We start from the raw sequence: 15,537 nt of genomic DNA, 5'->3' as shown, positions 1-15,537 counted from the left end.
GGGGGGGGGGGGGGGGGGGGGCACAGTATGAGTACACTCATTTGTGATGGATCAGTTTCCATTATGATCTTAGTTCTGAAAGAGGTTCATACCTGCACCAACTCCTGTAGCTCCCTCTTGACATCATCCAGACCGCCAATGTCCTCCCAGGTGATGTTGGGAACCTCAACCACCGTCTCTCTCAGTGCAGATGGGTTGCTCTGGCTCAGGGCCCACTGCAGGACAATGTTGACCAAGTTAATAAGGGCTCAGAAGGCCATTATAAGACAATATTCCAAATAATACATTACAGTTCTTACCTTGAAGTCATCCATAGTGACAGCAAGTGAGTTCATGACTTCAGCGTCAATGGTCTCATCCTCTAGGTCAATCAGGTCCATCTTCTTCCTGATGGCCTGCAGGGCAGCTTCAGAGCAGAGCGCAGCCAGATCGGCACCCACATGTCCATGGGTCTCATTGGCCACCTACATAAACGATAGAGAGCACAACGATACTTTATGGTCCAGTATCCCAAACAATACACCTTCATTAAGTATAACCATGAACACTGTAATGAAGTAACTCTAAATATGATGCATTATATATATATATATATATATATATATATATGTCTTAATTTACCGTTTGTTAATAAATGAATTTCAGCCATGTAGAATCGCAAATCAAACACAAAATGCTACACAATATGGTCAAGAGTGATGACAAGTCTTCTGTAAGTTTACGTCCCTTCATTTTTTATATTCTGACAGAATGTAACAATTTAATGTTAAATGCTCTAAACTGTCAAAATAGGTGCTCCATGTAAGCAAAAAAATATATAATAATACAGAATTAGAGGCAATTTACTGTGTAGTTTTACTTTCAAGTTACAGCCAACAACAAGGGGTGGTGTTGGAACAGTGGATAAGACACATGCCTTTGTTATGAGAGACCTGGGTTCAATTCCCCACTGTGACACATCTACCAATGTGTCCCCGAGCAAGATATTTAACCCCTAGTTGCTCCAGAGGTGTGCGACATCTGACATACTTAGCAATTTCAAATCGCTTTGGACAAAAACGTCAGCTAAATGAATAAATGTAAACCACCACCACATGACTCCACCACTCAACACACTGCTTTGTTGTGTCACGTGACTGCAGGAAAATTGTGTACAGACCTGTTCCAAGTCAACATCGTCAGCCAGCTTCATGTTTTTGGTGTGAATCTGAAGAATCTCCAATCTGCCGGTGGCGTCAGGGATGCCGATGTCAACTTCCCTATCAAAACGCCCTGGAGGTGGTGAGGGTTTAAACACAATTATTAGTTCCAATGAAACCAAGAGCAATAAGACACATACGACACACTTCAAGATAATTTAAGAGCAGAGCTGGCAGGGCCTTCTTGCCTCCTCTAAAGTAGTCCAGCATATGAGTTGCAAAAGTAACAGTCTACATTTTACAAATCATTTGATGAATAAGCGAAATCCAATTCCAAGCCCAAACTGTCAGAAACATCCCATCACCAAACCTTAATGCCCCAATACTGGCCCACTGGTGAACCACAGAGCCCACACAATAAACAGCAGCCAGCATTTTCTAATCAGTGATATGACAACCTGCTTTAGTGAGCCATGCAAGCAGAGCAGCGATAGTCTCTGATTATTATACTAAACATTACAGGCCACAAGACAAAATTGACTACCTACTGGTAGTGTTTGCTCCAATATTTAAAAAAGAACTAATATCAGGAGAACACATGTGATGCGGCATTGTCTAATAATTTATGCGTTTAACATAACCAACTGGAACAATGCAAATACAACAATAAGACCTGGGTTGAATGAATTAAATTTCTTTAATATTTTGTGAATTGCTGGTTTAAGAGTTTACTAGTAGTATTTTCTACTTAATGCATAGACTTACCACTGCAGTGACTGATCACAAAAGAGATAACTTACCAAATCTCCTGAGAGCTGGGTCAATGCTGTTGGGTCTGTTGGTGGCAGCCATGACAATGACATGAGCTCTCTGTTTCAGGCCATCCATAAGAGTCAGCAGCTGAGAAACAATGCGCCTCTCCACCTCACCATGGGTCTACAAAATAAAATCAAAACACAATTCACTTTCACACTTATCTTGACAGTGTATTGACTGAATTTGAGTCCTTTGTGATATCACTGTCATCTAATGACTGGACAAAGCCCCGAAGCTGATTAAATTTTACCGATTTATATTTTAAAATCAATGTGTGAAGGAGTATTGTTCAGAAGGAAATACCAAAACATTAAGAAATTATACATCACAGACTACACTTTGTGCAATTTTAAAACTTTCCTAGGTCTGGACATTTATCACAAACACTGTACTGTTACTCAACTATCCATTAGTTTTACTTCTCTTCCCACTCACCTTCTCTCTCTTAGGAGCGATTGCATCAAGCTCGTCGATAAAGATGATGGCAGGAGCGTTCTTCTCTGCTTCCTCGAAGGCCTTTCTCAGGTTACTTTCGCTCTCTCCTGCCAGCTTACTCATTATCTCAGGACCTAAAAGGGAGGGCCAAACACTTTGATTTGAGAGGAAACCATAACCTCACAGCATATACTATATTCAAATAATTTATGAATCACAAGATAAACCCTGTTCCATCTAAACACTCTAGTAACAGACGCATTCATGTCTGAGATTGAATCCAATGCATAAAGTACATGCATGGCAAAACTACAAGTGAAATAGTGTATTAACCATAAATTAAAATCTCACCAACTGAACTTGTATTCTAGGAGATGGGACAGCTCTCATCTCTGTACAAAATGTGAGCTGCACCCCCTGCAGCTAGCTAGCTCAGCTAATCATGTCACTGAAGGTAATATGTTCTTCAAGGTATTTCCCAGCAACCACTGATCTAATAAATACTTCTAACCCCCCCCCCCGCAAAAAAAGAGAATTACAAAAGAGCAAATGCAAGATAATGCCATCAGGGACCCAGTATTATAAAATGGCCTATGGAATAAGTGTGTCTACAAGATAAATATAAATGGTATTCACACCATTAATCAGGAAGAAGAAAGCTCCAGTTTCATTGGCTACGGCTCTAGCAATCAAGGTCTTTCCGGTTCCAGGAGGTCCATACAGCAAGATTCCACGTGGAGGCTAAAAATGGGGGAAAACTTTTTTTTTTAAAAATCAGAACCTACAAATGTATTTAATTTTATAGCAAGATAAATAATGACAGACTGAATTCCTCCACAATTAAAGCCTATATCATTACACAAGCTGAAAGTCAAAACACCATCAAGAGCAGCAAACATATGTTGCGAGGGAGTGCGTTTACTTTCTGCTTTACTCTTGTGATTCAACACTTGAAACTGACACATTTGCTTGTTCCTCCACTCCGATTAAAAAGGGTGCCTTACCTTGACTCCTATGGCCTTGAACAGTGCAGGGTGTCTAAGAGGCAGCTCCACCATCTCCTTGATCTGAGCTAACTGCTTCCTCACTCCTCCAATGTCATCATAGCCCACCTCGTTCAGGGACTCTTCCTCATCCTGCATGTTTAAAAGCAAGATGTCCAAATTTCAATGCAGTTTATTCTGTTGAATGTTAATCCATTCACTGTGTGTGCGCACCTGCTACCCACCTCTCTCCTGATTGGCTCTCCCTCACAGTGGATGACTGTATCAGGAGCAACGATGCAGTAGGGAGAGGGATCAGTCTCTACCACCTTGAACTCCACAGCACGCATGCCTCCTCTGACGAGGAAAATATCACCTTCACAAGGTAAAAGAAAACAATGTTAATGTTACCACTCTAACAGAGCTGCACATTATACATTGAAAAAGATCAGCCAGGCAAAAAGAAATATTTCAGAAATGGAAATTTGTATTCACCTTTGCGGATTGGCCTGTAAGCCTCAAGAAAGTATGGCTTTAGATAGACCTCAAACAGGTTGCCAGTAATTCCCTCTACTGTGTCATCTATTGGGAGGACGTGGATCCTCTTTCCATACTTCACATCAGGACATGGCTGAATGCTGAAGGAGATATTAAACTTAATACCACTTTTTATTTTTACAAAAGGGCCGTGGAAAGAATTTGAGATGAGTGAGTGCTTTTCCCTACCTGATGACATCACCCAGGCGGACCCTCAGATTGTTGCGGACCACCCTGTTCATGCGAACCTTTTCATCGGAACAGGTGTCGTCAGACAGCACGATGCACACAGTCTCCCGCCTCTTCTTTCCCTTCATCAGTACTGTGTCTCCACGGAAGAGCTGCAGCTCGTCCATCTTGGTCTTAAGAGGAAAAGTTATTGTGAATCTCAGTATTGTCACGTTTAAAATAATCAGGATGAAAAATATATCCAAAGATCTGATCTTTTAAGAGATCACAGGGATTATAGTTTAGAATCAGCCATGCATGAACTTTATAAATCTCTACCTGAGAGAGGGAGACCACGCTGTTGTCTTCATTGATGGATTCATCAACAATCAGTCTGTTGGGTCTGTTCTTCTGTTTCAGAATTGCAGTGGCTAGATCATCATTTTTGGATCTATGTTTAGAAAAAGATAACAAGTTGTACGTCAAACAATACTTCTTAGTGTCCATCTTCAAAAAGGTCTCATGCAGGTCCTTTAATAACCAAGCAACTCAAATTAATAAGTAAAGAAACCATTAAAATCTCACCATATCACAAGCAGATTTATGTTAGGTTTGTTAACTTCATTAAATCTGAAAGTAAAACCAAGCAGTTGAGGTGCTCTGTGACAAAGTGAAATTTCTCATGGTTTCTGGTTTTGTTTCTCTGGTACATCTTCAGGGAACTGGAAAACACCCTGTCATTAAACACCCCTTGGAGGACAGCTTTCTGTGTTCAGGAGATCAATATAGTGAACTCCTTACCCACATAATAACCCAAGATAAGTGTCTGAAGAAAGATCAGGCACACTTAGTACTCAGCCATGAGCACTCTTGCTATTGACAGTTTGTGTTTTGTATTGCTAGTTATAAAATGATTGAGTATTGTAAGCATTTGTTAATATATAAGCCCATCTAGCAATAAGAAAAGCAAATGAATTTATATATATATATAATACATGATCGGGCATTAGTCACTTCTAGAATCCAAGTTTTCTAGTGTTCATGTCCCTACATTATTATTATTAATATTAACGTTAACTCGAAGAATAAATATGTAACGTTTTCAGCACAAGAAAACAGGTCGCTAAACAATTTGCCAGTTATATTGACGTTAAACGATACCCATAAATAATACTAACAATCATGTGTACATTCAGCATACACGGAAACACTGACCAGTAGTTAAGGTTAAGATTCAAATTGCCACAAGTTTCAAGAAAACTCTGGAGCAGGATTTGTAGTTTTCCTTTCATGTTGTTAGCATGCTAACGCTAGCATTTTAGCTGCCAGGCAAGAAAGCGAGCCCAGATGACACAGCAAAAGAATTAGAAAAAAAAAAAAAAAAAAAAAACTTTGTTAGCTAGCTAAGATCCTCGACCGAAATAGTGACGTTACACTTCTATCGTGACTTTAAATACATTAGCTGCCAACGTACGCATGAGCTGCATCTTAAACAGATGAGGAAATTAATTATTTCACAACAGTCAATCGTTTAGAATGAATAGCTTAAGGCTGCTAGCCTGCTAGCTTAGGTGACAGCTCGCCATGAAGTTAGCCACCTGGTGACGAACGTTAGTTTTCTTTCGTGTAACCGTTACGTGAGCCTATTGTCCAAGTATATGTTGTTTGTTACTTGTATACGTTTCTCTGTTCCTTTTAAAAATTAAAGCCAACTCTAAAGATCGGCTGTTAGTCGGCGGACAGGCCAATGGTGAAGATCTTGTGATGGTGGATGGTTTTGGCCTTGACACTGTTGCTAAGCTAACGTTAGCATTGAAACACGACAGCGATGACTGCGCTTTGTCAAGTGGCTGTCACATAGCTAACTCAGTACCGTTAAATGGTCAACGACAACCGTGTGGGTGACAACAGTTAAACAACAGTCAATAATTCATCGGCATTGTACTTAATTGTCAGTGAATTTGCAATGTTAGGTTATTCAAGCAACGGACTGAAGTGCGGAGGCTGAAGTAACTGACCCCATTAGCGCTCCTGCTAGCAAACTAGGTAATGCATTAGCAATCAAGCTAACTTTTGTAAACGAATGTATTCTGGGCTGACGTTGGCCAGTTAAAGGGCATTTGCTGATAGCCATTGTGTAAAAAATGCCTTTTAACTTAAAGATATTTCTACTTACTCCCCTCCCGAGGCCATGGTCGTCCACCTGAATTACTATTAATAAATAAACAAATTCTAGCTAAATGTTTAAGAGGCTTAACCGGTTCTCGTTACTCAACGTTGCCTGTGATTCACACGAAAGAGCAGCGGTTTCCGTGCTCTTCTATACAATTATACCATGAGCTGGATGCATTCGTCGTTCTGATTGGCTGGGGGTTGTCCATCAAATTCGGCAACCAATGAAATTATCTGGAGTCTGACGTTACCGAGAATATTTACACGAGTGGGCCGTTCCTATTTTCAGCAACTTTTCTCTTATTGGTCGTTTAAGCGTATAACCAAACCTCTGCTATCCAATTAACGTGTCCCGCGTTGATATTGAAGAATCACAGAAACAAGAAATTGATATTTTGCCCTTTAAAATAACAGCACTTGTGTAAAGAAAAGTCCTAATTAATTTGAGATTTATTTGTAAAAGCACTCCATACATCATCGGTATAAATAGGCAGCAATAGTTGATGGTGTGTATCTTCTGAAGTAGAATTTATTTTGCTTTATTTTGAAAAGCATAACTCATTATCAAAGTAACAGTCTTGATTACCTTTGCCTGGCCAAAATACACATTTTATTTTCTATAAGCCAGTTTAGACCCTCATTGCAACTTTATTATTTAACTATTTTTAATAATTTTTCATCATTTAATGACTAAACCACCGGCACACTGTGTTCATTCTCAGCCTCAAACACTGTAAGCCCGTTCAAGATGCTTTATTTTACTGTCCCAGTAGATGTATGTTGGTTGTTGGTATGGGTTTCAGTTCACAAGCCAGAGAAAGTTGATCCTGCTCAGTAAGTGATAGGGTATTCTTCTTTTGTCCCTCTCTAGGCTGACATGGTAGGACCAAGTTCCTGTATTCTGTGGCGCAGCTCAGTGGAGTCCAACAAAGGGCAAGACTGTGGTTCCTGCAGGTACAGACAAAGACTCCTGCAACACAGATGGCATTTTCGAGTTAGAAGGAGAGCATAGTAAATGTGCTCTGCCAATAGCAACAACCGACCAAATGTATTTTCTTTGAGAAATACCCTGTTCATACCTAGTATCTTAAATTAGCATTTACCAAGATTGTGTATAGATCCAATGAAGACAGACAGCAGGTCATACATGGCATCAGAATACATTTTGAGTAACATGTGTGATAAGATTTAACATCCCTGTTTACATTTGGTCATGATGCACATGTGAAAATGTGCTTTTTTCCCCCACAGATTTACTCAAACAGCTAGAGAATATTATAATAGTCATTCGTTGATGCCCCAGGTGCAAGCTTACAGTTGAAATAGCTCGAGGTTTCTTATTAATATATACTGTAGGTATTTTATCAATCTATAAGGTGGAATGTGGTGGATAAATTAAAAATGTTGGTTGGGCAAAATAAATGATATATTTGATTTACCTGGTAATGAAATTTTCCCTGCATACCAACAACAATCAGGTGAAACAACAATATGCAATACTAGATGCTTCATTGTTTAGCTGTAATTTAAATTAATAGAAAAGTGTCTTTAGAATAGGTAAATCGACTGTTTTTGAGAGATGTGTCATGCTATTTGCACATCAAGTTGAGAGCAAAATCATTTAGTGTGGTCGGGGATACATCTGTGTTCACCCCACTCTACACAGTGCATGGTCACATGGGTTCCTAACTACCTCTGAGTGTGGCTTGTACAATCAAAGCCCACTACCCCACAGTGGGTTTTGGGCACATTCACACACGGGTTTAGAGCTGTACACATGTGACAAGGTCACCTGAGACCAGGGTGCAAAAATAACTTTTTTTGTGCACCGGCCAAATGGCTAGTGAATGTTTGCATTCTGCTGTAAAACCCAGAGAAAACGGTGAATATAAGAATGACATTGTCTTACTCTACTGAGGGTTGTGTGGTGACACTCCAGGTCTTTTCCCAACAAGCTGCTGCCTCCCGTCTCCTGCCAAGCCTCCATAGCACTTCACCACACCACAGGCCTGCACTCACACAGTCTGAGACAGCACATTCAGCATGATGACATAGTGGGACCACGCAAGCCAAGAACCGATTCACTACAGTTCTATGGTACATTCATGTCAAATTGATACAGTTCTTTGCTCATACATGAACAAGACTGTAGGTGCTGGCTGTAAAAACCTCAAAGATAAGATGTGAAAAACACAGAAAAACACTGCCCAAACATTGTAGTTCATAATGCCCAAGAACAGGCAAAAAGTGCATATGACTGACCTTAAATTGCCTTAAATGACCAAGCTGCTGCAGAAAAATTAGCTTCAAGCTCTGCTTTATATATCATTACGTTACAGCTGTGGTGTCTGTATACCTGGAAATGCCTGCAGGCTGAGCTGGAGGTCTCTCAGTGCCTCTCTCAGTTGGTCTGTCTGGGTGAAGCTGATGCCCCTACCAGCTAGAGAAAGTCCCTTCAGCCTCTGGAGGATATACACATCTGTTCCCTGCTTGCTAACCATATCTGCACTGGGGATCTGTGGTGGGAAACCTGTAATCAAACAATCCACAGAACATAATGCACAGTCACAGTAGCTTTACAGTTTCTCTGTAAAGCATCAAAAAAGTCAGAAAAGTACTCACCTCTCTTTTTAAAGCGCACCTTCACCAGCAGGTTGATACACCTGTAATGCAGAGTACAATCTTATATGTTTGTTTATAATCACAAAAAACTGATGACAGAAACAAAGCAAATTTTATCTTAAAGACCTTGTGTAATGAGTCACAGCTTGTTTCCAGTCCGTCAGGTGAGTGTGGCAGTGACCTTGGAGGAGGTAGGCAGCCCCGACCCAGAGCAGCATCCCCACCCTATCTTCACCTTCTGAACACACAGCCCTGGTCTCGGCCTCACTCTTCTCCTCTGGCTCTTCCAACACCAACTTCTCTGGCAGCAGCTCCAGTGTCGTGCTGATGACTTCATCGCACAGCGCCATGCAGTCAGCAGGCCGGCGAGCCATGAGCAAGGCAGCGCCAGCCTCCAGGTAAAGCGCGGGCAATTTGGGAAGGGGAGGGACCTCAGCTTGCACCTGAGACATACAGCAAATACATGTCAATTAACATGTTAAGGAAATATTTTTCCCTGGGCCAAACACATCATGGTTTCTCACAAAAAATATATCCAAAGAGTTGTTATATTATCCTGCGTGTCTGTCAGTGTTTTCAGTCTTACTCCATGTTGATCCTCTGAGTGAAGAGCAGCCAGCAGGTCTAAATAACATTCCACACCCTCTGACAACCTGAAGAAACAACAAAGGCACCCATTTAACAACTACAGTGTGCACTATGTGTCTGGTACTATTCTCATTTCCATTTATGCTTTCGGGTTTTTAGTAGTGGTCCGGTGCCGGAAAAAGACAGAAAATTTGAGCTCCACGCTGGTCTTCTCACCTCCCATGGAGCACACACTTCAGGGCCAGATTGTGAAGGACAGAGAGGGCAGAGGGAACTGAGAGCAGGTAGCTCAGCGATTGGCTGCAGAGCAGTAAGGACGGGGAGAGGAGATCAGTAGTAGCCAGAGCAGGCTCTGTGGCAGAGGGCAACATCAAAGTCTGTGGGCCAAGACAGGTTTCATGTATCAGTACGCAGGCCTACACTTACATGAATGTGTGACCCAAATATAGTCTTTGGCTCTCCTGCTACTCTATTAGAACAAAGTAGAACAAAGGACAAGATTTGTTTTAACAATAAAAAGTATTTATCTACATCTACAAGACACATATCACAGAAATTTAGCTAATTTTTCCCTCCTTCCCTTTATATAGTGTCTTGTACTTGTGTTACTCACTGAGTGCAGCAAACGAAGAGCTTGTATCTCAGCCTGGGTGTTGCCCAGCTGTCTGTAAATGAGCATGCTTTGATACAGAGAACATACACACTGGGAGTCTGTCTCTAGTGCCTTCCGGTAACACTGCAATGCCATCTGAGGGCGGCTCTGGAGACAAATGCAAACACACATGTTCTCACTGCATGCAAATGCTCCAAGCTGTTGTGCCTGGTTTTGTGTTTGTACATGTAGACTCTGTCTGCATGTGTACCATATGGGTGAGGCAAGAGCCTGAGAGGAGGTGTGTGTATGCTATTAGAGTTCTGGGAGCAGGCAGGGAAGAAGCTGTCTGCAGACCAGTCAGCGCGTCTGAACTCCGACCCTCACTCAAGCTTTCTGCACCTTAATGAAACAAACAGAGGATTATACTACAAGCTTCAGAAGTCTGTTTATACATCACTGCCACACATCTCTGTTCAGTTTAAATAAATATTTCTAAATTTACTTTTTAGGAACCTATGACCTACTCACCAATACTGACTCTGGGAGCATGCAACCGCAATTTACTCACATCTATTTTAAAAAATCAATACATTCAAATATATCAGTTTGGATTTAGATATTTTTCTGTACTAGTGAGTTTGTCTGCTCCTGTACTCTTTTTTTGGCACACGTGCAGAAAAAGGAAAAGATTATATCAAGGTGAAATAGAAAGCACAGAGCAATAATCAAGACATTTACTCTACACTTAAGCTTTACACAATATTTAAGTCTGGTGAACTTGTCCTTCAACATACATCAACAAAAAAACATGAAGGTTGCTGACCTTGGACAATGAAAGTACAGATCTGTAGTAATTCAACAAGCCTTCTTGGGTTCATCAACAGGAGTGGAATGTTTCCTCCTGCCTCGCTCTTCATCTTCATGTCATCTCTAACTCCAGCAGATAGTGTCTCAGACAAAGAGAACAGCTCATCCTGCATTGAGGGAAAACATGCAATATAGTTTTACAGTGTACTTATATTTTTTTATAGTCATATCCACAACAACAACAAACACAAAATCAGGCCTGTACTATCCCACACAATTGGTGACAGTAGAATGCCTGCAAAAATACATTTAATGTTCTGGCAGAGACAGAAAAAGAGATATTGGGGGAAATTGCACTTGAATTGTTTTAAAGAAAGTTTGTCGCTTGTCACTTGATAATATTTAATGTCATTTAGAGTCATTTGTCTTATAAATAACAAAGAAGGGTCATGAGAGAAGATGAAGGAGATAACACTGCCTGAACACCAACATGACGAGTAAAATATCTTTTTAATCTATAATGTAACCTTCTGGTTGGTTACATAACAAACAAACCATGGTGGAGTTCACAAACCACTGTTTTAGGAGGACTCTTGGTTTGGTCCACACTACAGGCTAAATAACAGCCATCTAATTAGCCTAAACAAACTAGATGCAACATAGTTACTTTTAAAATATGGTGGAGCACACAAACAGGATTACCTGGAATCCCTGAATAGTTTTCAGCTGGCAAGTGGCAAGCCATATTGCCCACTGCAGACAGAGAAGGTAAAGTACACAGGAATTCAAAGCTGTGCTTTCCACTGATTTGAGAAGTGTTCTCCAAAACACAGGATGGTCTGAAGCAACAGGGTCATGTCCTGTCACCTGTAGAACTGCAGGGAACAAGAGCAAGCAGTAAAAGTCAGAGTGGAGCAAACATTCAAACTGGACGTATGGCATCTTCATCTACATCTATGGTTTTCTCATAATTTCCCAGTGTAGGCATACCTCTCTCTGTGGCTTGTGTGAGGAGCAGCTCAGCTTCTGAGAACTGCGACTGAGCTGCAGAGGACACACAGGCATTGTATACCACTGTCAGCTCCAACTGTGTGTGGTCTGCAAGAGGAGGGATACCTGCAGGAGAAGGACATTGGGAAAGGAAAGCAGGGACACAGAAGATGCATAAAAGGTAATAACTGAGCTCTTCGCCTTAATGTATAAAGCCTTTGTATTATGAAGGAGATGGAGCACCTTGAATTTTCCTTAAAAGTTTGTGAAACTCTGAGGAACACGCTCTCAGATGGGTCAGGATCTGGTCTCTGTCCAAGGCATCTCCTCCTCCTTCTTGATGCTGAAACAGTGTAGTGAAAGCAAACAGGAAAGTCACCAAGTACTTAAGTACTGGACTTTTACATTACAATTTATACTATTTCACATTGCTAAAATATGGATATATGGTACTTTTTAAACTATAGCATTTATTAGATATAGTTTAGTATAAGTTGCCTCTTAAAAAAATTTACAAACAAAACAATCAGTTAAAATAAGCTAGTTACAGCATTAAAATGCTGCTTACATGTCAATGCATCTGTAATAATAATCCAGTATAATACCAAGTTGAGGAGCCATTCTGCATAATGTTTAACGTAACTTTTACTTTTAATATTTGAAGTACATTTTTCTGTCAGTACTTCTGTATTTAAGTTAAGTAAAACAGGACTTTTTTATAGTATGGTATTGCCATATTTAACGTTACTAAAGAAAGATTAAAAGATGTGAATGCTTGTTCGACCTCTAATAAGATAATATTCTGCAGGATGTCATTAGATTCCAAAAGTATACATTTAACATTAACAAGGAATCAGTATCTCTTGACCAATTCATAAGCATAAACATATTTATATAATGTTAAGTTACCGTTATTGCATTTCATGATGATGTAAGTTCAGATGCAAACGTAAACCGCTGAAAAGAGTAACGTTAGACACACAACAGCTAACTACTTACCTTCCATTTGTTTACCAACTCGTTGTTTTCCTGGATCCATCTATCTGATAAAGAAAGTGGGTGAGACATTTTATTAGACATTACATAGCTGCTTAGGGAAAAAGGTTTTTTGTTTGAACTTTCCCTCGTTTGTCGAAGTAAAGCTACCACCGGAAGTAAACATTAGTGAGTTTATTGCAGTGGCGCTGTGCTGCCCCCTGTGGCCAAATCAGGGAATGACAACGGCAATCTGCTAACTGTCCAGCAGGTGGTGCTGTGACCGAGCCAATTTCAGTTTTGTTCTGGAAACTTCAATCTGTGTTATTATATTGAGCACACACACACACACAGCCATCAAACTGGGAAGTGCTACTGCTGTGTGTTTTTTGGTCATAAGCTTTATAACGTTAATATGCTCAGTTGGACTCTGCGTGTCGGCTGTCCTTTCACAAAAATCTGCACTGGCCAGCCACAGTGGCAAGCTACCGCAATCACATGCACACATACATGTAGGTCCACAGCAAATAAACTGCACTCCAGGGCCTTAAATATAATACAGCTGAGTCATCTTTAAGACTGCCAGAACAGCCATGTTTCTTGTTGTCCCTCCCAAGGTGACTCCCTCTTTTTTCACCCAGTTCCACTCCTCTCACCCCTCTTTCTGTGTGTCTCTGTCATCCCTCCATCGTGTTTCCTGTTGTCTGCAACCTCCATTGTCTGCCTTCATCACAGCTCCTCTTTTCTTTCACTGGCTCAAATCACAGAAAGCTCTAAATATACTAGCACAGAAAAACAAGGGAAGCTCCTGACAACCACTGCTCCACAATATAATAATTTGCTCACTTGCAGGTGCATAGGCATACACAAACACAAAAGACTTTCATTTTGATTCCGCATGTCTTTTCTTCCCTTAGGATGGGTTTCACTTTTTTGTGACATTTTCCTCTGCATCGATCTTGAAATGTTCCATCTCTCTCTGTCTCTCTTCTCTCTCCATCCATCCATCCGTTCAAGGACAAGGGCATTACATGGCAAGAGCCTCCCACCTCCTTTTCTGCTGTCCCTTTCCCAATGTCATTCACATGGCAAGAACTTTCATTAAAAGGTTTGTACAAAATTGTTACTGCGACAAATCCACCCATGGCAGCACGAAAGCGCAGATTATAGAGAAACCAATAGCATCGTAAATTTGCCTGTTCTGTTTAATCTCCTCTACGGTAGTCTTGCAGTTTGTGACAGGGGACCATTCATCATTTGGAGGTCTTATTATGTCTCAAAACTCAATTAAAAATAATTAAAAATGTCTAGCAATAGTTGCAGGTGAATTGGATTTAATAGCTTCACACGGACCATCGCCAGTGATAAACCCCCAAAATCGCATATAAATTCAAACACAGAATGAACAGTTGTGAGTTTTTTTCTGTAGGCTTCAGTTGCATGCAGGTGGTTCAAGTAACAAGACATTGAGGAATATGAGCTATATTGAACACGAAATCCTCATAGAAACTGGATTCTGCCTATTCTGCTCCGTTATCCTCATTTATAAAACATAAAGGTAGGAAGGAAGGGATGTGACGCATGCAATTTCTGTCCGACGTGCCCCTCAGCCCCCAAAACATGTGAGATATGGTGCATACGTTCAAACATTACAAAACACACATTTGTGAAAACAGATGATTAAACTGTAATGGTGTTTCACCTTTGAAGATTTAAAGACATGACACAATTGCTGGAGGACTGGTTAAGGGTTTGTCTCAGAGTCCCCTGGGTGCCATTGGGCTGACAACACACATGTTCACAGGGTCGAAGAATGGCTGAAACAGAGAAATGAGTGTGTGCTGAGCCGCCTGTTCTACATCTCAGGGGAAAGGCATATCCACAATTCTCCCTGCTCCTTTAAGGTATGTGGAGTAAACTCACTCACCCTGAGTTTGAATAATCAATAGGTGCTGTACATGCTCTTCAGAACTGGTCCTCTTCTCACAGCAGACATAGGCTACCTTTGATCAGCAGCGAAGCTCCGTTTATTTTTGTATGAATGCTGTTTCATGGTAGCTCAGGATCCTGATGTGCCTGCACTATAAAGTTTTGTTGTTTTTTTTGTCTGTCACTCGTCATGTTTGTCCTGCAACCACCTCTGCACATCCGAAGATCACTTACTCTTTGTCAACAAAAGGAAGCAGAAACGAAGAAAGATGAAAATTTGCATTTGAAATATAAGGGTAGAAATAAATCGTTTGTGTGTGTGTGTGTGTGTGTGTGTGTGTGTGGTAAGAGAGGGAGAAGAGAGAGCTAGTCTGTCAATGGCCCAGCAGTTGTGTTGAGTCCCAGGGGGTTGGCATGGATCTGCAAACTCACACTGCAGCAGTACAGCTACAGAGAGCATCAGCAGAACACACAGCACACCCACACAATCAGTTTGCAAAGACTTTTTCCAGAGCATACCTCAAAAATATGAATATGTCTTGATATTTTTAAAATTGTAAAATTAATCATTTAACAAGGCGGTGTATAAAGCCCATAGCAACTGATAGTTAATAAGCCAAAATACTCATGTCCTTATTATTTAATACATAGGGTAGTTTTACAGGTGTTTTATACAGAAATCACTTTAAGATAGAAAATAAAAGGTGATGCTTTTTACATGCTATGAAACCAATATTTCGTTTTGTTGCTTCATTAAAATACACATCATTAACACCTCCAC

General features: G+C 40.6%; 3 protein-coding genes across 3 annotated transcripts in view; 1 reads left to right on the top strand and 2 right to left on the bottom strand.

The window, feature by feature from the left end:
* The window catches only part of LOC123959814 (valosin containing protein), a 9,566-nt gene extending 3,157 nt beyond the window's left edge, over window positions 1–6,409 (bottom strand). The window contains exons 1-12 of the mRNA XM_046034102.1: window positions 6,255–6,409; window positions 4,418–4,529; window positions 4,100–4,272; window positions 3,869–4,011; window positions 3,619–3,749; window positions 3,395–3,526; window positions 3,029–3,131; window positions 2,391–2,524; window positions 1,940–2,075; window positions 1,160–1,272; window positions 300–464; window positions 93–215 (exon numbers count right to left, since the gene is read on the bottom strand). Coding sequence (XP_045890058.1) covers window positions 93–215; window positions 300–464; window positions 1,160–1,272; window positions 1,940–2,075; window positions 2,391–2,524; window positions 3,029–3,131; window positions 3,395–3,526; window positions 3,619–3,749; window positions 3,869–4,011; window positions 4,100–4,272; window positions 4,418–4,529; window positions 6,255–6,271 — 1,482 coding nt within the window. The 5' untranslated portion in view covers window positions 6,272–6,409. The remainder of the gene's footprint in view (window positions 1–92; window positions 216–299; window positions 465–1,159; window positions 1,273–1,939; window positions 2,076–2,390; window positions 2,525–3,028; window positions 3,132–3,394; window positions 3,527–3,618; window positions 3,750–3,868; window positions 4,012–4,099; window positions 4,273–4,417; window positions 4,530–6,254) is intronic.
* A 579-nt stretch (window positions 6,410–6,988) lies between these two features.
* On the bottom strand, window positions 6,989–13,025 carry fancg (FA complementation group G). The gene is made up of 14 exons (XM_046034105.1): window positions 12,852–13,025; window positions 12,096–12,195; window positions 11,853–11,978; window positions 11,565–11,737; window positions 10,879–11,029; window positions 10,324–10,454; window positions 10,074–10,220; window positions 9,677–9,837; window positions 9,459–9,525; window positions 8,999–9,315; window positions 8,873–8,913; window positions 8,607–8,780; window positions 8,160–8,274; window positions 6,989–7,220 (listed from the first exon to the last, which is right to left on the bottom strand). Exons 1-14 carry the CDS (start codon window positions 12,930–12,932, stop codon window positions 7,118–7,120), a joined length of 1,887 nt encoding a protein of 628 aa, XP_045890061.1. The 5' UTR covers window positions 12,933–13,025; the 3' UTR covers window positions 6,989–7,117.
* LOC123959815 (neurofilament medium polypeptide-like) overlaps window positions 12,014–15,537 on the top strand; it is an 8,760-nt gene continuing 5,236 nt past the window's right edge. The window contains exons 1-2 of the mRNA XM_046034103.1: window positions 12,014–12,033; window positions 14,632–14,731. The gene's annotated coding sequence lies outside the window, so the exon portion shown is untranslated. The remainder of the gene's footprint in view (window positions 12,034–14,631; window positions 14,732–15,537) is intronic.

Source organism: Micropterus dolomieu, linkage group LG21 (assembly GCF_021292245.1).
Source record: "Micropterus dolomieu isolate WLL.071019.BEF.003 ecotype Adirondacks linkage group LG21, ASM2129224v1, whole genome shotgun sequence".
In the NCBI taxonomy this organism is placed as follows: domain Eukaryota; kingdom Metazoa; phylum Chordata; class Actinopteri; order Centrarchiformes; family Centrarchidae; genus Micropterus; species Micropterus dolomieu.
Note: the sequence above shows the minus strand (reverse complement) of the source record. Positions and strands in the feature narration are given on the sequence as shown.